At 39.0% G+C, this 22,575-nt stretch overlaps 1 protein-coding gene and 1 long non-coding RNA gene across 2 annotated transcripts; one reads left to right on the plus strand and one right to left on the minus strand.

Annotated features, from left to right (window-relative positions):
* The first annotated feature begins 10,526 nt into the window (after window positions 1-10,526).
* On the plus strand, window positions 10,527-12,674 carry LOC147333880 (uncharacterized). Its single transcript, XR_015128576.1, has 3 exons — window positions 10,527-10,616; window positions 11,080-11,289; window positions 12,085-12,674. It is a non-coding gene; the product is annotated as an uncharacterized LOC147333880 (long non-coding RNA).
* A 5,582-nt stretch (window positions 12,675-18,256) lies between these two features.
* On the minus strand, window positions 18,257-20,547 carry LOC147333881 (P2Y purinoceptor 14-like). The gene is made up of 3 exons (XM_086285846.1): window positions 20,449-20,547; window positions 20,098-20,357; window positions 18,257-18,890 (listed from the first exon to the last, which is right to left on the minus strand). The coding sequence occupies exons 1-3, from the start codon at window positions 20,545-20,547 to the stop codon at window positions 18,257-18,259; spliced, it is 993 nt and encodes a 330-aa protein (XP_086141972.1).
* Between the last annotated feature and the right edge of the window lie 2,028 nt (window positions 20,548-22,575).

Below are 22,575 nucleotides of genomic sequence, written 5' to 3' on the forward strand. Positions count from 1 at the left end.
TGTCTCATCCTTTAAATCTTTCAACATTTCAGAGTGTAAAGTTCCACCAACAGCTCATTTGTTCAGCTGCAGTTGTAGTTTGGTAGAAAGTCTTTAATCAGAGGTCCACTCACTAGTTTTCCTGACAGGCTCTAGTCTCTTGCTTTGTTTTGCAGTGTCTCTTTCAACACTTTAGACTCTGTCCTTCTGTGGACGTCACTGCACAGGCTTTGTCTGTGTGCAGTTTATTAGGATCCATAGTTCTGTTTCATGTGACAGCAGCCTCTGCTGACTTACACAAATGATGGAGAAGAAAGTGAGGAGAGCCAGAGATCTGCTTGAGGAGGTCAGGGGGGAGAACAAAACATTGTAGTGTTTATGTCCTGTTTCTACTTCTGCTGTTTAATAACTGTAACAGCCATGAATGAGACCATAACAGTCCCAAACCTTATCTGATAGAAATTTGGTTCATCGCTTTCAATGGAGTGCAGTTTCAAAGCATGCTGGATGTCCTCGTATCTGTCATTTTAACTTGACTGCCACTTTGTAGGAGCAGACAGAGTCACAGAGACCTAACTGTAGTAAGCAGAGCAGGTGATGGGTAAAGCTTGTGCTGGTGTTGCCATAGTTACTGTTGTGATCTTAGTTTTTGACTTGTATTTTCTCCTGTGTTAACATGTTTGTCCACTTTTGTGTTTGTAGCTTTCAGCTTTCTTCTAGTTATAATTTAAAGGGTTTTTACGTGTTCAGTTTCTTTTATTTCAAGTAATAAAACAGCTATTTGATTGAAAACGATGCATCGATGTAGGCAGGTATACAGAAAGTAATATAAAGCAAGAGATACATATTTAAAAAATTATGGAAATATGGGGTTTTGAGGGTTTTTATTGCCTTGTGCGGGTCCTTTTCATATTCAATAATTTGACTATAGAACATTTACATCTTGCCCACACTGACAATTTGGTTTGTTTCATTAGCTTGGCTGGAGTGAACTCATGAAAATAGGGACTATTTTTCTATTATTAAGTGAATAAGTACTTTGTGGATTTTTACACTGAGTAATAAATCATGTAACATTGTTCCAGATCCATGATCATAAATATTTTTGATGCTCAAGTTTTTTGTTTCCTTTTTTCTCTCTCTGTAAGGTTGAGGTTTATGTTGAAATCAGAAGTTTTCAAATGTAAAAGGCCTGAATGTGATTTCTACAATCTAAAAAAGAGCAGCTGTAGTGGAAACAGGAAGGTTGAGAGAAGACAGCTGACTGAAAACTCCAGAGAAACTTATACATGTTTAGTTAAACTGGTGCTGGGAAGTATTTTATACACATGTTGCAGTTATGCTTTGTACTACAATTGTGTTTAATATATAACTTTTTATCAATGACAGTAAAAGGTCAAATCCCAATGTTCCTGCTCAGACATGAAGGTTGAACGTTGTCTCAGAGTAAAACTGGATGCCTGAGGTCTCACAAAGTTCTCTTGAATATTTTCGTGCGTCTGTATGTTTGCAGACTTTAACTTAAGGCATTACTCACAGTTTATACCACTGTGATGTTAACCACAGGTTAACCAGGGCAATCATGAAAGCACTACAAAAAACAAAAACCTTAAATAAGCAGAAGAGAAAAAACTAACTCTTAACCCTTTAAGATCTACCATAGAACCGCGTTTTTAGTCACTGAAAACGGAGATTTTTAAAAATGCTTTGGCATGTTCCTAGCAGCGTTTTCCTTCATTTCTGCCTTTACATGTGGACGGGGTTATTTTTTAAAACAAAAACAGAAAATCTCCGTTTTCAAAAAAAACCCGTGTATGTGTGGATGTAGCCCAAGACCGCCAGAGCTTATATTATATTTTTACATGTTTTAGAGCCATTTTTGGGAGCATTTCAAGTTGCTATACATCAATACAACAATTATATCCCAGATTTTAATAATATGTATGCATTAAGTGCATAGTAATTACATAAATTGAAAAAAGTGCAATAAACTACAAAAAAATTGAAAATCGTTTTTGCTTTTTTAATATATATTTCTAGTTAGAGAAGTTTAAGAAGCTTATCTCGCAAAACTGTAAATACAAAAAAGTTGCACAAAATAGTTTCCCACCACAGGAAATTTATTTTGAGTGTCTTCATAGTTTTATTTTTGAAATACACCAATTTTTATATACTGCAGGAAAAACAAAAATAAATATTATAGTGCAAATTTGCAAAAAAGCAGCATATGCATCAAAATAAACTATTTCCAGCAGTCACAGAAAGTCATAAAGTCAAAGATAACTTTTAAAAACACCAGTATGGGCCCTGAGGCCCTGATGGTAAAAAAAAAACTACATTTCCGCGAAAATGACATCACTTCTGGTTTCGAGCAAGTAATGGTGGACATGCAAAAGTTCGCGCTGACGTCTGTTCCAACGTAGGAAGTGTTATGAACAGCTGATCGGATCGGCAAAGCGTGTTTCTGGAATATTATGTTTTTGTTGCTGCAAGTGCTTTTTATTCAGTTTTTGCAAAGCTATATGTGGAAGGAAACCGTGACCGAGGACAAGCTGATGGCATAAGTTGTAAGTACAACTCCTCCGGTTTCATATGCAACAAAAATTATTGCACTAGCTATATGGTTGCAGTGCTACCGGGATTTAAAAATAGTTACGCAAAACAGAGCGTGCCCGCTCCGATCGGCTCTAAAGGGTTAAATCTTAGGGTCGACTTGAGATTACCACATCTGTAGGAACATAAACTGTCACAGATATAACAGATTTAAAAATGCATTGTTGTACGTCACTGATAAAGAGCTTAAACTGTTCTTTTTTTTTATCTCAAACTTTTTTCAGCTTATAGTTCACATGCTAAAAGATATATGAAAAACATGTTATTGTAACCCAGGTTGAATGTAAGGCTTATGTGTCATAATAAAATCCCACTTTATCTCTGACAAAGTTTCATTATTTTTCCACATTATATGAGAGTTCATTCATTGAGTGTCAGAGTCCAGCAAAGTCACATCCACTTCTAAGACAGTTTAAAAAACACAAGCCTTCCACGGATGTGGAAAAACCTCCGCATGCATCTGGATCTGGTGCCCACAGTAATAGAAACATGATAGGACTATGTGGTTGAATTCGGAGGGGTAAGAAAACAGATCCCAGTTGACTGCAGTCTACTGACACCTACTGGTGAAACATTTCACAACATGTCAGTTTTATTGACTGTTACCTCTCTTCCAGCCTCGAGCACAGACGACATTCAAATCAGACTCTCACTTAAATGAGCTGTTTGGCAAGAAAAGAACAAATAAAAGTCCTGCGATAAGAAAGAAACCATTTTTTTGGTAGGAAACATCCTGTGAAATGTCAAAGTACTGTCATGAACTCACACAATAGCTGCACACAGTGGTAAAAAAAATAAAATAACCCACTGTAAATTTAAGGTGGTGCATCTCTGTGTATTTTTTGGCCCAGTCCCAGTGTGCACGTAATATTTAATAAATAAACCCTCACTGACTTAAATGACATCACCTAGATTTTAGTAGATTGCAGTAACTGACTTCTTACCTCTCACAATACAAATGCATAATCTTGTAGTTGTTGCTATAGGACAAACAGCCATGAGAGATTAAAAACATTAGATTTAGACTGTAGCCCATAACCAACACGTGTTTCTACACCTGTATGGACCAGATCCAGATCCACCCAGAGTTTTTCTCTATCTGTGGAAGCTATCAGTCCACTGCTTCCTGTTTACACCATCAGTGTGGTTAATACAAATGATCAAATAATCAGGATCAAACAAAAGGTATTGTTATCTGGGTTTGATTAATTTTAGTCTTTTCATTTCAGTCATATTTAATGCAGTAACAGGATTTGCAACCCATTTGCTGACAACTTAATATATATTATTATGTGTAACTTTACACACAAACATACATTTAATAATAATTAATATCATACTTAATATTAGAGATGGACCAATACCGATATGTATCAGTCCGATCCTGAACTAAATTATTGGATCGGATATCGGGGGAGAAATAAAATGTAATCCAATCCATTAAGTATCACAAAAGCACCTCACAAAACTTGCGACATGGCGTAACCCGGCTCATGACCTTAGCAAGTCGAAGCAGTGTGCGTCACATGATAGAGCGGCTGTTGTGTGCAACACCTGTTGGCAGTCTGGATGTTTACTTCCCACTGAAAGCATTTGACGTCTCGCTAGATGCTGCCAAACCGGCATTTCATCTCAGAGTACAGTAGGCTATCCCAGAGAAATAAAGCAAGTGTGCAAGTTCATCTCTGACAAATGACAAAAAATTCAGTCTCCACTGGGCCGATGGTGATTTTTGTTTTTATAGGCAGATGTGTTTTTGTTTTTTGATTTTTGGAAGGGGGATCTTTTGTAACGGTATAAACAATGAAAGGCGGTGGATTGGCCAATTCGTCATGTTCGATTCTGGGCTGGACCAATTACAGCCGAGGAGGTTGGATGCACCCTCCCCCTTGCTTGGGCTCTGAAAGCAATCTTATCACAGACAGAAGAAAATGGTATTGAGCTGCACAGCTGCCTCTTCGTCCAACACGTTCTCTCTCCCAACTCGTCAAATGTGTGACGCATGGTCAGGCTTCCTCTGCTTCACCTATCGAGCTCCCTAAACGTTGTTTATTGACGACAAGAGATTGCCATGGAAGAGCCTGTTGTCCGTATATTTATACATTTTCGAAATCGCATTGTAGTGACGTATACTGAACACAATAAATTATATAATGTAAGCAACTACCTGAGAAACAGCAGATACATTAATTATAGGCTATTACTTTTGTATGGTTTATTGCATTTATGGAGGGAGTGATGTATGCTGGGTAATGGCACAGCTAGTGACTGGGTGACTTTATTCACTCGCTTCCAGGGGTGGATCTAGAGAAGTTTTCTTAGGGTGGCAAAGAAATCGAATTGGGTGGCAAAATCAAAGCCTTTTTCCCCCCCAAACACATATGCAGGTGGTTACATATGGTTAAAATGATTCAAATGCAGTAAGTATACACGTTTTTCATATACAGCCCATGCTACAGACAATAATTAAGTTACAGACTGTATATAGTCTATAACTTAATTATTGTCTGTAGCCCACATGATTACACACTTTAGTTACATAAAACATGTGAGTTTTGATGTTATGTACTGCATAGCCTGTATAATAAATAAATATGTAGCCCAATTAGTATAAAATCCAGAAAGCTACACAACATGGGGCGGTTCATTTACAAACACAAGTCTAACTTAAGTTTCACTGTTTTTTGTTAGAAAATAATCACATTATTACAGCTTAAATCACACAAAATGTCAGAAATCTGCACTGTCATGAACAAAAATGTAAACCTAATTTTTCATGATTTGTTGGATTAACCTACTGAGGTCTGAAATACAACCGGCCATTTTTGACTCCTTTTGAGTTTACGTTTGTATTATTTATTATTTGTATTTCCCCCTCAGATTGTTTAATTTTATTTAACTTATTTAATTAATGCCTTGTTTGGTATCTTTTCAGCTCAACTGAATTTAGTTGTTTTTTTCACTGGCATACTGCATTAGTATTACTGATCTGAAGACACACAAAGAACTTAAAATCCTAGTTGTATTTTTTACTATAAAAAAACCCACAGACAGAAATAAACCCTATGAATATATATATCTCGTCAGTGCCATTAGGATGAAATTATTGTGTCACCAACATTTAACATTAGACATATAACTTTAACAGCCTCTGTAAACTAATATCCTGGCTCACTCAAAGCTGCTGTTTTCTCTGACAGTTTCAATCAAAATTAGAAACGCTGCTCTGAGACTGAGAGAACTAATAGTGCTGCATGTTGTGCAGTTAGTTTCCAAAACACGTTATTCATGGTTACATATAGTTTTAGACTGATGTGGGCCAAAGCCTAGCATAGCCTGTAACGTTATTATCACGGACACATTTTATGAGTGAACTTGGCTTTAAGTGACTTACAGGTTTCTTTGAAGAATACTTTGTTATATCCAGGTTCTTCCTCTTTGCTGTATGTAATGTGTATCTGTATGTAATACCTGATGACAAATGAATGACAGCTTACACAATAAACAGATACGAGTGTGATGATGGAAGTAGAAACACAGCTGAGACAAATGAACAAAACGCCACAGGGGAAGTAAAACTAAACACACTGCACAGGAAACACAAGACTGTCAATATAAAACTGGAACATGGTGAAACACGGACTGTGACAACAGGAGCTTGACACAGGGGTTGAGAAAAGGCAGACACAAGAGGGAGTGAGGACACGAGAGAGAAACGGAGAGAGACATATGTTGTGGAATTTTTATAAATAGTCTGCAACACAGAGAGAGCTGTGGTCAAGCTATTTATTACTGTGCACAGGAAAAGGGATACACACATCAAAACAACACAGGTCTAAGTTATTAGCACTCTGACCTGGGGCATCGCAGCACACCTTTCATAACATCGCACAAACTCTGTGTATCTTTCAGTTACAACAGTCTTTTGTCCAACCCCCGCTGTTGCTGAACAGACTCCCACTATCTTTTCCCAGGGCAGCACCTGGCGCTGGCTCTGAGCTTCATCCTTCTGAGCAAAGCGGTTAGCAGATAACAAAGTGAAACATTGTTAGGCCTAGCTAAGCTGTTTTTTATTTCACGAGGTCATACTGACACATACACATACCTTATCTAAGCATGAAAAGGTTACACAAAAAACATACAGTGAAATTCTAACCACATAAATCTAAATGTGAGGGCTAAGTCGAATTTCCCATCACACGTGACGTGCTGGGAAAACATGGAATGAAACCCAAGGAGGACAGAAAATGGAGACAAGACACAAAGACGCAACTGGGATAAACAAAGGAGAGGGAGACTTTAACACAGGGGGAATGACAGGCTGACACACTGAAGACCCAACACTATGAACAACTCAAAATACTGAGTCAGTTGACCCTGAACCATGACAGTTTCATCTTCATTGTGTACAGCACTGGATACTGTGGCTCCTCTGAAGGAGAACGCCTTAAATCATAGGAATTTCACTCCCTGGTATAACTCACGAACCTTAAAGCAGATAATTCATAAGCTGAAGATGTCTCAGTACTGCAGAAGATCTTCATTTAGCCTGGAAAAAGAGAATGTTGCTCTATAAAAAGCCCTCTGTAAAGCTAGAACATCCTACTATTCATCAGAGATCGAAGGGCACTGATGACTGGACAGAAGCAGTGATATCAGCACATGGCTCACATCATACTTTAAAGATGAAATATTCCAAAAATATATATTTGCCCACTGCTTGTGTGAAAGAGGCAGGAACTTGTAGAGAAATCTGCTGTTAAACCAGACCACATGAGCACATCTGTACATGACAGGCTGTATTCACACTCATATTCCTGTGTATCATGTGTCACTGCATGTTGCTTATTATGACACACTTCGGTGGTTAGAGTCGTATTTTCGTCTCTGCTATACCTAGTGCCTCCTAACTACATTCAGACATTCATACTCCAATGAGCAACTTACCCAGGGATACTTTTTGTTTGTTGCCTGTCCCGTTTGACTCTTTTGCATCAGAATTATTGTCTAAAGGCAAAGAAAGATGCCCAACGGATTTACTTTACCAAATTGACCATCCCAGCCTTGCCGTAATGGTCTATTTGATTCACCTTTTATTGTTTATTTTATTTATTTTTATTTTCACTTGCTAGATATTGGACAGACTTGAATCAGGAAAAGAAAAGGGAGAAAGGAAGAGGGGGAAAAACAGCGGAGAAGCGACAAAAAAAAACCATATATCGATCACCTGGATCACCTGTTGAGAAAGAAAAAAGAAAACAAGCAGAAGAAAACGAGAGTAATAGAATAAACAACATCACAATGATATATGGGAATATGACAGTAAATACTAAATATTAAACATTATTGTAAGATCAACAGAACACAGTCTGACTGGACTGAACCACTTGATGTGAAGGGCTGCCACGATTAGTCGACTATCAAAATCGTCGACGACTAATTTAATAGTCGACACGTCCTTTGAAGCTTTGTAAGATCCCAAAAGACGCAGGAATAAGTAGTAGGATTTAAGAGTGTAATAACGGACTGAAACAGAAAATGGCAGCACTGTATGTACAAGGATGCCAGCTGCCGTTAAACCCTGAAGAAGAAGAAGCAGCGTCACAGAATTCATAGCGCAGCCCAGCTCAGTTTCCAACAATGGCGGCAGCTACTTAGTTTTAATATTACTCTTATTATTCTTTCTGGGTCACAAAATAAACGTTTAGCATATTTTCAGGTGAGAAAGTAGCTGTGTAAACCTCAAATATCTGCTCAGTTTATCAAGACACCACATATTTTCAAAAGCACTTCAACGTTTTCGGAGACGTCTGCTACCCACCAGCTCGATAGCGAGCCGGGGGCAAGGCTCACTAGCGCCGGTGAAAACACCGGACTCCTGGCAGCTGAATAAACGTCAAGCAGACAACTTACTATAAGAAGTGTGAGATGCTCGAGAATATACTCCGGTGTCCTGTTATACTTTAGATAGCAAGGAGCAGACAGCTGAGTTTATTAAACTCCACCGAAACAATCTGCAAATTTTTATTAAAATTTAATAAACTATCATCCTGTCTTTATTTTTAGTTAGCACATACCCTAAACACTTAAACCTGTAAGCTAATGATAGTTATATGAGAGCAGATGCTGCTGGTGCAATAAGCTGTACGTTTTACGTCCAATGGATGACGATCTGATTAGTCGACTAATCGCAAAAATAATCGGTGACTAGTCGACTATCAAAATAATCGCTTGTGGCAGCCCTATTGATGTGTGAAGTTAATAACATGCTGTGCTGAGCTGTCTCAGCCTTTAAATCTTTCAATATTTCAGAGTGTAAAGTTCCACCAACAGCTCATTTGTTCAGCTGCAGTTGTAGTTTGGTAGAAATTCTTTAATCATAGGTCCACTCACTAGTTTTCGTGATAGGCTCTAGTCTCTTGTTTTTGTTTTTCAGTGAGGCTTCTAACACCTTAGACCCTGTCCATCTGTGGACGTCACTGCACAGGCTTTGTCTGTGTGCAGTTTATTAGGATCCATAGTTCTGTTTCATTGTGACAGCAACCTCTGCTGACTTACACAAATGCATCACATAGGCAAGTATACAAGAAGCAATATTTAATGAAACACGTAAATTAAAATGCTAAGTTAGACTCAAGTCCTGATAATTTCACTTCTTTTATTTTGATCTTAATGTGTTTTCTTGGTGATTTGAGCTTATTTTTCTATTAATAAAAGAATGAGTCCTTTGTGGGTTTTTACAGAGTAATAAATCAGGTAACATTGTTACAGATCTATAAACATAAAAACTCTTGACAATAAAGTTTTCTGTTTCTTTAGTTTTTTTCTCTCTGTGTACGTTTGAGGCCCGTGTTAAATTCAGTGGTTTTAAAATGTAAAAGACCTGAATGTGATTTCTACAATCTAAAAAAGAGCAGCTCAAGTGGAAACAGGAAGGTTGGGAAACTCCAGAGAAATTTATATATGTTTAGTTAAACTGGTGTTGGGAAGTATAATATATGCATGTTGCTGTTATGTTATATAGTAGAATTGTGTTTAATATATTTATATATGCAAATATAAAATATATAACTTTCTATTAATGACAGTAAGCGGTCCAATCCCAATGGCCCTGCTCAGATGAGAAGCCTGAGGTCTTTGAGAAAAACGTTCTGTGAGTCTTTATGTCTGCAGACTTTGACTTAAGGCATGACCTGCAGTTTATAGCGCTGTGATGTTAACCACAGGTTAACCACAACAAGCGTTAAAACACAAGACAAAAAACTAAATTTAAATAAGCACGAGAGAAGGAACTAACTCTTAAATCTTAGGGTCGACTTGGGATTGGGCTGAATCCCACACTTGTAGGAAAATAAACTGTAACAGATTAAAAATGCATTGCTGTACGTCACTGAACATCAATAAAATAAGATAAAGAGCTCAAACTGTTCTTTTTTTGCATTTAAATTTGTTATACTTCACTTTAGAGAAAACATGTTATTGTTGCACTTTGGCATGTTGTAATGACATAATGTCCTTGACACATTAAAGCTGTCTCCATTTCAAATATTTGACTTTGAGGAAGACAATCTCTGCAGTTCTCTGGACAGCTGAGAAGAACTGGATAAACAACAACAGCTTGTTATAAGTTAACATTTCACCAGCTTAGATCAGGCTTAGGTTCAGGGCTGTGCAGATATGTTTGAAGGGGCAGATGCTCAAAGTTATAAAGAGGCACATTACAACAGGGCTGAATAACAATAACCTACATTCATCAAGAATCTAATGTGGAATTGTATCATACGATCACTGACATTATGTGGGAACAATGCAAATCATGCACATTCTATGTTTTACGTAAAGGGTACAATGTTGCTGTTGAGGAGTCGCTGCCCCTGCTGCTGATTGTGCTGGAGGGAAGGAATTTGTTGATCTGAGACTGTAGACACTGTAAAGTCCACATGAGACATGGTAGCTGAAGAAACAAGTGTTATGAGATAATAATAAAATGGAAAGACTGGTGACAGATTTTGTGGCTTGGTGTGGTGAGTCCTTCTATTCACTCAATGTGTCTAAAACTAAAGACATGATTATTGATTTGGGAAGTCCTCTTGTTTACTATTACTGTACTAGTATTAAAACTGCTGATATTGGGATTGTGCGGAGTAATGTCTCATCTCAGATGTTGTCTTTGTTTTATAGAAGGTTTATGTAATCCATTATGTTTTTGTATCGCTACCTGGTTCAATACCTTGACTGTGAAGAATAAGAATCAGTTGGGACTTCTGGTAAAAACTGCTAGCAAAATTTCAGGGCACTGGCAATATGGAAATTCAGCCATTTATAACACAAATCTGCTCAGGAAGGCTCATTCTATTGTTAATTGTTTGAAAAATCCTAATTTCCCCTTGTGGGACAATAAAATATTTGAAATTGAAATTTAGTGTCGGTTTCTCATATTTCTTGTTCTCAAAAGATTAGTACTAACCTTGTTGTCTCTGTCCCTAGTCAACTCCACGCAATATAATCTGAGTCAGCCTGCAGTTAACCACAGCCCCATAACTGGTCTCTCCTGCTGCTATCCTGCCTTGATCCATGCGCTCACTCCCCTCTTGCAAACCTCTGCCTGACGACAAAGTAAGGTGAAAGTACTCATGATTGGAAACCATTGTTACAATGGGCTGAGGAGAAGGCTACCTATGGGGATCCGACCAGAGTGTGAGTTCCTGTCTAAAAGAAATGCAGCGAGTCAATCCAGTCTAAAATCATAAACATTTTTTTTGTTATAAAAATGATGACAGGATTTTGCTGGTGATGGAGACTGGAATAGGTTGTGCGTGAGTCTCCACTATCAGCAATATCTTGTGTGAATGCGGGTGAGTGAATGTGTGACTGGACTGATGATGTGGACTTAAGTGTTGACTGACTTTACACTGAGACAAAGACTGGAGCAAGGTTAGGACGAGTAAATGTTGACAAACAATTCAACACACCGGTAAGGTAAGGGTGGATGCTTTGCTTTGCTTTGTTTTGCTTTTGAAAGGAGTAGGAGGACAAGAGAGACCGGAGGGGGAGACTGTAGGTTCACATGAGAGTGTTGAGCTGCAGACTGAACCCTTTGGCTGCTAATTTTGGGTTGCTGATGTTTGCTTTAAGAAAATTTTTGATATCACTCATGTTACCATTAACAATAGCAGGCCACTGTAGAAGTCAATCAAATTATATAGAGCAAAATAGTCAGAACCAAAACAATATTTATGAATTACATAGGGGATTGGTAGACTTGTCACATTCAAAATACATTTATGGAATAACAAGCACTGGTCTAAGTGACTGAGGTTTTTCCCTTTAAAATAGTAAAATTATTTTTTTTAAAAAGAGAGCACAGCCGGGGTATGCGATAGGACGTGGTACTGCAGGAAAACAAGAGCAAAGTAGACAAAACAAATAAAAAAAATAAAAATTAGGTTTTCAAATTTGAAGTTAATGTTAACACACAGGTTTTGTTTCTAGGTAGAAACTCTGGGTGGAGCCAGGAGTGCAACAGATTTCAGGATTCGTTGGAGGAAGGTCCAGAGTTACCATGACGACCAGCTGAAGAAGGAGGATGGGGACGGTGGCTGCAAAACTGAAGTCTGACTGGACTGAACCACTTCATGTGTGAAGTTAATAACATGCTGTGCTGAACTGTCTCATCCTTTAAATAATTTATTTCAGAGTATATTGATTGCAGAAGTGCCACCAATAACTTGTTTGTTCAGCTACTGTTGTAGTTTTTTTTTTCATTTGTGAAAATGAAAATCTGAACATTAGTTAGTCACAATCCAGACGGGATATTTCGAAGGTTTTCCCTGTGGAAAAGCAAAAGTATAAGTTTGAGAAGATGTGGGATCTATAGGTGGGATCTATCAAGGAATCCTGCTTTGCCGAATATAGAGCAGAGCACAGAGCACTGAGGAGGAAAACATTTTTTTCCATATCACCACCAATTTATCTCCCTCCAAAGAACAAAATAATCATCAGTTTAGAGTGGATTAAATAAATAAGTAGAATTGATGTGATTTTATTATCCTTTTCTAAAATCATTTTTGCTTTTGTTTTGCTCTAAGTTGCTTTAAATAATGAACATTCATTTTTTTAACCTTTAATGAAACTATATATATATATATATATATATATATATATATATATATATATATATTGTTTCATATATATATGAAACAATATATATGAAACAATAACTATTAATCTATATTTGTCCAAATAGCTCAAATAGGTTGGTCTAGCCTTTCCAAGTAATATCTTTCTTTGGGGCCTGCTGTCCAGACTCTGAAACCAAGTCAGATAAAAAACAAAGTGCCATGATTGACAGGGGAGCTGCCATAGTAGGTGTGACTGATGCGATTTGACCCGCGAGACTACTCAGATTTCTTTATATCAGGGTGAGCAGGGAAGACACGCAGATGTCAAGGCAGTCAGGCTGTGTGAGTCCTCCCACCCACATCGACTCATAGGATCAGGGATTAGAACTTCAAGGAGCTGGACCCGACTTCCTGTATAGCGGGTTCATGGGCCTACCAATTGACATTAGCTTAAAAGTTGACTGCAAACGTCACCTCAATCTTCAGCTATGCTAGCAACCTTACTCGTCTCTCAATATCATGGCAGGTGTTAAGAAAAGTGGAATAGAGAGAGATTCAGCTTTGATATTTGTGTAAATAACAAACAGACTGGTTCTTATATAGCGTTTTTCTCATTACTCAGAGTGGGTGAATGAAGCAAGTTACACCACTTGCATTATTCACACACACACACACTTTTTCTAAGCTTTTATTTCTGTATAAATGCTGGTTATCTAACATTCACTCACATTCATATTCCGATTGCTATAAGGCTGCCCCCTGCTGGATGATCCACAGCTGCCCTCAGGATCTCTGATAGACCAGGCCAAACACCTGGGCAACCTGACCTCTGTTAGTGTTCTTTGGTTTTTTCTTTCTTTCGGGAAGTACAGGACAATGACTACCTTTTAAAAGATTTAATTCATTTCAGCAGTTGAAATTCACATTGAAGTTCCAGCATGCTGAACTTCAATGTGAATCAGTGATCTGCTTCACAAACAGGATGACCCTGTAAGTGGGCAATACAGTATAATACCACAACAAAAACAAATACTATTATGACTCTTTTCTGGGAAACAAGCAACCAGTCCTGCCATCTCCCGACTCAAATTGTGGTCGTGAATATTTTGTACTTGTAAATCAAGATTTGTATGTGTAAAAAGAATTTGTGTGTGGACTTAGCCAAAAAATACATGTCAAATTCTGCACTCAAGTATCAAGTTACAAGTATGAATTTTGACCCGTTTTTTCTTCCTTTCATCTGATTGGCCAATGTCTTGTCAATCACAAATTTAACTATCCAATCAGAGAACAGATAGGTTTGGCCATCCGGTCGTTAAGTGATGACGTGACGAATCCTAATTCCGGGTCTAAAGTAGTCTGCGTTTAATATGGCTTTTGTGTTGTTAACATGTTTAATGTTTTGTATTTTCTTCTATTTGATCTCAAAAAGCTCCTAAAACAGTCAGTGATCCCTGTTGACCTCCCTCGGCTTTTATTACCGCTAATCATTTATTTAAGCTCAGTTTTTAAAACCTTAGGATGTAACTACAGCCCAGCCCATGCAGCAGTATATGAATGACTAACCTCGTATTGTGGATGGATTATCTCAGTTGTTCTCCTGGCTGAAGTTTGGTCCTTTTACAGCATCCTGCCATGCGATTACATTTGTTCCTGACCACCGAGAACACTCACGTTAACTTTTATCGAGTGGAAAAAAAGTTAGCTTGTTTATATTATGCTAACATAGCTGTGTCGCTAGCACATCATTATATACCAGCTGACCAAACTTCAGTAACCCTACAAACGTCACTGCTCTTTAGTTTTCTGTCTTCATTTATGCTGGAAGTGATAGCAGAGCTGTACGTTTTAATTTGTTTCCAAAATCCCGCAGTCAGGACATGCTATATTGTATTTAGATAGAAGCTAGCGAGCTAACTTCCTGCTAACTTCTAACTCCGTTAAATGTCATAAATTCCGTTTTCATGGATGCCTGGATGTTAAACTCAATTGTTACACCTGGTAGAGCAGAACGCTGATCATTTTATTAAAAATGAAAGACTTTAGACAGTTTTTCAACTCAGTAATGCCATATGATCGTTTGATATATGGACCTGCAGCGGAGTTTAGGCCCAGACACGGCTAGTGACGTCAGACTTAACGACCGGATTGGAGGGGTGCTTTGATCTGATCACACTGACATAGAACTGAACAGAAAGTGTGATTATTTGAACTATTGACTCATGTTATATGCTAATGATTATTATTATTTTCTTGTTTTGAGCCAAATTAGATTTTTCTATATGAACTCTGTGTTTAAGCACCAAATTGGGTTTGAGAACAATTTAGAATTCTTGCAAGCAAAGACAGAAACTGCTCACCATGATCAGTAGTGGGCATAAATTCAATGAGCTCATAGCACTAAGTTGGCTTTATTTGCCCTGCAGAACAGACCGGTTTTAGACTCTCAGACTCTCAGTTTGTCTTAAATAAGTTGTGAAACTGTGAAACTGAAGGTTTTAGTTTCAATCTTATTTGTAAATCAAGAACTAAAGCTTAAAGAATAACCTCGGTGTGTCATTTAGAACAAAGCTGGGATAACTAAAATGATCTTGATCTATGGACGGTTAAGTGTGACCTGTTTGTGTTTTATTAAAGATGCCGACTTTTCATTCAAACGTTTTCAGTTCTGATCTTTACACGGTGCTTTGCTCCACCACTCCTGCCAACCTAGAACTGGTCCAGTAGCTTTCATATTTGTCTTACAGTACAGCAGGTAGTTCCAGGACACACACAGACAAACACAGACACACATAATACAGTGTTACTTTCAGTTTAATTTTATTCTTATAGCACAGCAGTCAGCTAAAGGTGCTTTATATTTACATGTTATATTGTAAGGTAAAGACAATAATACAATAACTCATAATTAAAGGCAGAGAGTTGTATATACAAACATGGTGAATGAAGAAGAAACACTCAGTGCCCAGCAGCCTACACCTATTGCAGCATAACTAAGGGAGGATTCAGGGTCAGCTGGTGCAGCCCTAACTATATGCTCTAGCAAAAAGGAAAGTTTGAAGCCTAATCTTAAAAGTAGAGATAGTGTCTGTCTCCCGAATCCAAACTGGAAGCTGTTTCCACAGAAGAGGGGCCTGAAAACTGAAGGCTCTGCCTCTCATTCTACCTTTAAATACTCTAGGAACAACGAGTAGGCCTGCAGAGCGAGAGTGAAGTGCTTGATTTTATATCTGACATTTCAAATACATTGGATTGATTTGAAATATTCTAATATTATAAGATGATGAGAGGAATTATGTTAATTTCCTAAAAATCAAAGTTCACATTCCCTGCATTCAGATGAAATGATTCATCTTAGTCTAGTATCTACATGTTAACATTTGTTTGCTAAAGGACTGAAGAGGAAGAAGTTCACAAGGAATCATTTAGAAAAGTTGAAAACATCAACTGATTGAATCCATGAATCTGAAAACGTGTTTCTGAGTGAAAGAGACAGACATGTACAGACTGAACTGTTTAACAGTCAGAGTGTTTCTCTAACAGGAGACACTCTTTACACCCAACTCTGCACAGACGCACCGAGCAACCAGGATTGAACCCAAACCCAGGATAAAGAGTTTCAGTGAATGTGGTGTTGAAGGTGTGGAGGTGGATCAGCAGGACAGTCCACATACACTGCTACTCTGTTAGAGACAGGGGAGGGGGAGGAGGAGGAGATGGATGTCACATAATGAGGACCATATTCAGAGCAGATCAGACTCCAGGAATGATCGTTCCATCCAAACACGCAGTCATAACTGTTTCCTTTTCTTCTGTAACTCACTGATATCTCAACTGTTTCTTTCCACTCGACCTCCCAGTAACAGCGACCAGTCAGACCATTACTACACATCAGCTGAAAAAAATAATCAAATCTGTCTAGATGATCAGGATATGACTGAACCTCCTCCACATGTGTCATCTTCCTGTTGTTGTCAGACAGTTTAATGTGTCTGTTTACTGTGTTTGTGTCGATTCTGAGTTGACAGGAATCTGATGAAGAGAACAAACACAATCCAGCTGCAGTTATTGATCCATCATCTGTTCAGTGATCGATTGATCGATGCTGTCTGTGTGCAGTGTTCATCTCACCACGCGTGTGTTCATTAAAATCATTGTTTGACCGACTCTCCTGGACCAATTGCTGTTTTTGTGCTCACCCTCAATATTTGAACTTGTAACAATACCTAGACTCCAATTGAGGTAACTGGGTGTCATTACTGCCAGCAGGAGTTATTGTTCTATTAAATCTACATTTATCCAGAGCCAGTAGTTTCAGGTTTCTGTTAGGTGTCGCCTGCTCTGGAAGACAATTGGTGATGGGTGCTGATGTCTCTCACTTCACGATTCTTAAAATAGAATCACAGTTGTTGTTCCTTAGTTGGTGTGTCGCAGAGTGGGGAAAAATCATTAGACACATGAACATGGTGAAGTGAATCGGGGACTTCCAATTAGGACTCAGCTCCTCCTCACTATCACCCACCCAGCCTGGTTTCTGCTGGGAGAAAGCTAATGGTGGCAAAGTTACCAACTACAGGCTACCTACAGGATTTCCAGGTTTCTGAGCCAATTCAGTGATCCTGGCCTCCAGAGCTGCAAATAGGCTGCATTTAATACAAATAAATTTATTACTAAGCTAAGCTAGCAAATGTCGAAAGACTAAAATAAAAGACAAAAGTACTGTGAATATAAAGGGCAGTTAATTTCAATTGAAAGTGTTTTTAATTAAACAAGTACACACAAAAGCTACACAAAACAGCACAGTGCACTGTAGCATGAACAGGAAGTGATAGAATACCACAGAGAGAGCCAACACTGAGTGAGAGTTCCAAACACTTGATTAAGTCATTAAGTAATGAATGCCATTTAAGGGTTCAAATGCAAGGGTTTCTGCAGTTCCCAACCAGCATGGAGGCATGACTGAGAGTTTGAGCTCCAATAAAATGATGTGTGTTAGCCCTGCGACAGACTGGCAACCTGTCCAGGCTGTACCCCGCCTCTCGCCCTATGACAGCTGGGATAGGCTCCAGCAGCCTGACCCTGAAAAGTATTAGCGGAAGCGAATGGATGGATGGAGAGCAGCTTTGGTTTCAGTTGCTCAGACGATGAAAATCAAAACAACCAGAATCCTTTAATACCTGTTATAACCTCGGGCACTGATAGTGCATAAAATGTTGATACAAGCCTTACTGAAGCAAGGTGAAGGAGTCTGGAGCAGCTCCCAGACTGCGTAAAGCACCAGTTTAACATGTGAACACATCAACTCTCATTTTATCATTATTTATAAATTTCTTATTTCTTATTAACAAAATGGAGAAATAAGATGTCAGTAAAGCAAAAAATGGTTGTGAATGCTGGATTTTTTATAAGGAAAAGAAATGAAGATATTAGCTATATTTAATTTTTTTGTTATCAAAAATAAAAAGTGCTAAAAAGTGATGCAGTCATCCAGACATGTGTAACTATTAAAGCAGAATCTTAGACAAAACTCACATTTCACACATTTAATAAAGTGCATTGTTTTCCTCACAGCTCACCAATTTGACCTGTTGTCCGTTTGTTGAATGTTGGCTCTCCTGGACGCCTTTCTCACTTGAGCCCGAAAGAGTCTTACTGAGGAAAAAGTAAACAACAGGGTCCAGGCAGACATTGAAAACTGACACCATGGTGGCTGCCTCCTTCAGGTAGAACAACATTGGCCCCACAGAGCAGCTGTTCAAAAGAAAAGTGTCGGGAAGTCGAACCAGGTGATAGGGGACAAAGCAAACACAGAAGATGCTGACCAGCACCAACATGTTCCTGCGAGACTTCACCAGCTTCTCAGAGGAGGCCAGCTGCCTCTGCTGTGCCTTCAACACCCTGCGGGAGGTACTGTAGTAGAAGAAGACCAAAGATATGAAGACCACGAGGAAGATGATAGTGCAACTGATGTGAATTATTTTGAAGACCAGGCTGAGTGATGCACTAAAGAGGGAACCACAGCGGCTCAGGGTAGAACTCAGAGGTTCTTGGGTGAACAGGATGGTGTAGGTGATGGCAGGAATCAGAAGAAAAACCCAGGTGACCATGGAGATGATGTTTGCTGCTTGTACTGTCTGCAGCATGTGCATTTGTGAAGTATGAACAATTTTCAGATACCTAGCGAGAAGAGACAGGAGGCAGGAGACAACTTAATTAAGCTGTTACAGAGGTGCCAACATAGCTTATTATGGGCCAATCTTTTTTTCTTTTTGTTGTTGTTGTTGTTTTTGTAACGGTATAAAAAATGAAAGGTGGTGGATTGGCCAGATGCAGGTCGATGTGTAAAAATAACTCTGATGTTTGGTGGTGGCTATGGCAGAGCTCCCACAGAGGCCAGCAGGTGGTGAGCAAAAGGGAAGCCAGGAGGAGCAGAGATCCGTGGCGGGCGCGTTTGGTATTGAGCTGAAAAGGAACACAGTTTGTCCCGGACTTCAGCTACAATGAAAAAGACACAAAGCTGGAGTTATTCTGCGTCTTTATGCTGCACAGCTGCCTTTTCTACTCTCACTCTCTCCCCCTCCCTCTCCCACTTCAATCATGAAACTGATCAATGATCAGCTGATCGGCTTTTCTGTCGCAGGTCCCGTCTCTATTTTTTGTTTTGCGCACTTTGCGCCAGAACGGGGAAACAGGCGGAGGTCGCGCTAAACAACAGCAGCACGTTTAAGCTTGATCAGCTGTTGCTAGAATTTATTTAATATTAATTTCTAGTATCAACTGATGTTTGCTGGAGCCACAGCTGTAAAGCTGCTGGTCATGATATGGTTTGGTTATGTGGTGAGAAGGAAACATGAAGATGAAACCAGGAGATGTCCTTACTGAATCATCAGAGCTGAACAGGTGATGGAGAAACAGGTTTACCTTTTAGGTGACATGAATGAGTTGAAGGGAAGTTATGAACTGTTTCTGAGAGATAAATAACACCAGGATCCTTTTCTAAGTAGCTGACAGTTGGTAACTGTGCAGGGGCGGATCTAGCAAAGTGTTGCCAGGGGGGCAGGTAGGGCATTAACAGGGAGAGGGGGGCACAAAGAAATACTTTTCTTTCTTATTCTTATTTAAAATATCTAGCTTTTAATAAATAATTATCTGAATGTTACAACTAAAGTTTGTATGTGATGTAAAATGTATAGAAATCATACATATACCAACAAGACTGTACATCACTGTCACAACAGGGTTTGTTTTCATTCAAAGTCTTTATGGCTTTAATACCTGGTGGGCCGGTCAATTAATTATTAAGTCCAAAGGAGATTTCTACACTTTGATCTGGAGCACAGGGCTCATAACTAACACATTATTCTGGTTTTACTAGGTTCCTTACCTGTCAGCAGCAATGGACCCCATAAATATGATGCTGGCGTACATGTTGAGGAAGAAAGCAGAAGCCCCAAAGCTGCAGTAGAGCTGCTGAATGATGAGAGAGCTGCTAGCATAGTGGCTGATGCGCAGTGGCAGAGAGAGGCAGAGCAGGAAGTCAGCAGCTGTCAGGTTCTTCATGTAGACCATCAAGCTGCTTGATGCCTGCTGCCGAGCTCCACAAAAGTAAAACTTCATGATGAAGCCATTGAGGGGTAAACCCACCTGTAGAGACACAGAGAGGACGACAGGACGTTGGTAGATGCACAGAGAACCTCGTTTCCATCAGAGCACAATCTGAAGACTTAAAACTCACCAGAAAGACCAGACTGTAGACCAGAATAAAGAAAGAGTTGACTGATGTGTTGACATAATCACAGGTCTGGCCATCTGTCACATTTATTGGTTCATTCATGTTTCTGGAGCTGAAAAATAAATCCCCTTCATTAAGATCTCTCTTTGATAGGATACGCCTTCATATTATTTTAGGTAAATCAAAAGTCAAACTAATTTTAAATATAATGTTGAGATCCCCTAAATCCCTCAGAAAGTTTGATAAATGTCATCTTCTGGTCAGTTAAATTCAGTTATGGCTGAATGTTTCTGCTACTTACTGCTAAAGAGACGGGCAATGAAAGTGGACACTATATCTTCTGAATATTTCTGAACATCAAACTCACTGTTTCAACGTTAAAGTGATCCCTGTAAACTGATTGTTAGTTTTAGTTTCCTTATTTTCCTCTGAGTAATTGATTCGGTCACTAGTTAGCTAACATAAACTAATGTAAGTCTATCAACCAACCAACCACATGATGTTCTGTACCAACAGAAGATGGTGCTAAACATAAACTTTGTGTCAGTTTATAAAGAGCAGGGCTCAATGGATTAAATTACTCTTTAACTGTGTAGTGTTTCATGTCTTCTTTAAGAACAGCACAGTGCTAAATATTTCACTGTTTTCTCAGATCCTGCACGTAGCTTTAGACAGCATGCCATGAGGATTAAATTTGTTGATATGAATCTCATCAGGAGCTCCTTCTTAGTTTTCAGAACCCAGTTTTATATTCAGCTGGTTGTTCTGTCACTCTCTTGTCTTCCAGGTGTAGCGCCTCGAGCCTCTAGGCCTTTCAAAATTGACTGGTACATGCGTATTTGGTTGATCTGGACAAAGGTGACCAATCACTCACCAGGGATCATTACAAAAGGGGCAGCTGCTGATTTCTATGTATTAGTAGCGTCTTTATTGTGGGCAGCTGTGTATGTAATTCTGGGGTACTCTATACATATAAAGCACATAGACAGACACATGTTAGAAACACTACCCTATGCGGTTGATGCCACATCTGTATGGTTTTGACTGAACTTGTTGTAGATAGACATGACCTTTCGAGAAGCTGTAGACCAGTTTTGTTTTATTATTGAGTTTTCTAATTTGGCTCAGCCGCCTGGTCCTCCTCCCCCACCTCTGTTTTTTCTTGATCGTTGTTGAAACATGTGATAAATAAGCACTGCATGCCTTTTACACCTGCCCCCCACCCTCCCACAGCTCATTTTGCAGTGTGGCTGTAACAACAGCATTAAAGTGGTTCAACTGTTAAACTGTTTTCTAAACCTTTGCTCAGCACAGATGAGCAGAGCTTTGAGGTTCACTGCTCGCATAACCGTAGATGTATTTTTTGAAGGAAACGCTTTTGTGCAGCAGAAGAATGACTGAATATTGGATGACTGAACACACAGCACTGAATGTAATGATGGGCTAATGACAGACTGTTCATTATGAACCACATATATAAGTGTAAGGATGACTATTACACCACGTGGCACCAGGACGCACCTAGGCCTTAGTCAGTGAGAAATTTGTAATGGTGTCATTACACATGCATCCTGATAGAGGCAGCAGTGGTGCTGAGGCAGCTGTGTGGAGTTGATTTTAAGTGTTTCTGGTCCCCAGGTCAGGAAATGTTAAGTCATCTTTGAAGTCAAGCATAAATTTAGTAGAAGCACAAAAGATTCAGGGATGATTAACCAGCAGGACTCACCTGTGTTTCTGGAGGTTTCAGTGAGCAGGAAAAGCTGCTTCAGTTGTTTTGTGCTCTTGGTGTAACAGTGCTGCTGTAGATCAGGAAATGATGGCCACACCGCTAACCAGCACTTATTTCCTGTTACACATGTCACGTGTCTTTTTTATTTTATTTCCCAGTTTAAGTTATTTGTTATGTTTTGGTGTTTTTTTGATGACCCTGATGATCCGGATCCATGATCCGGACAGCAGACTCCGACTAGAGTGGACCCAGCAGATTTTGTTTTGTAAATTTTGAGGAGTTTCAGAATCAGCTCCGTGGGCGGTGGATTTTTCCTTTTTCCGAGAGGTAGAAGGAATTCAGGCAAAGGATCTGCAGTTTGCCCCAGTATGCTGACTTGACCTGGCTGAAGGACTTTGTCT

The sequence above is a fragment of the Aulonocara sp. 'chitande type north' Nkhata Bay genome, linkage group LG3, assembly GCF_057382095.1.
Source record: "Aulonocara sp. 'chitande type north' Nkhata Bay isolate Kocher_YH1m ecotype deep benthic linkage group LG3, A_spYH_male_GT1.1, whole genome shotgun sequence".
Taxonomy (NCBI): Eukaryota; Metazoa; Chordata; class Actinopteri; order Cichliformes; family Cichlidae; genus Aulonocara; species Aulonocara sp. 'chitande type north' Nkhata Bay.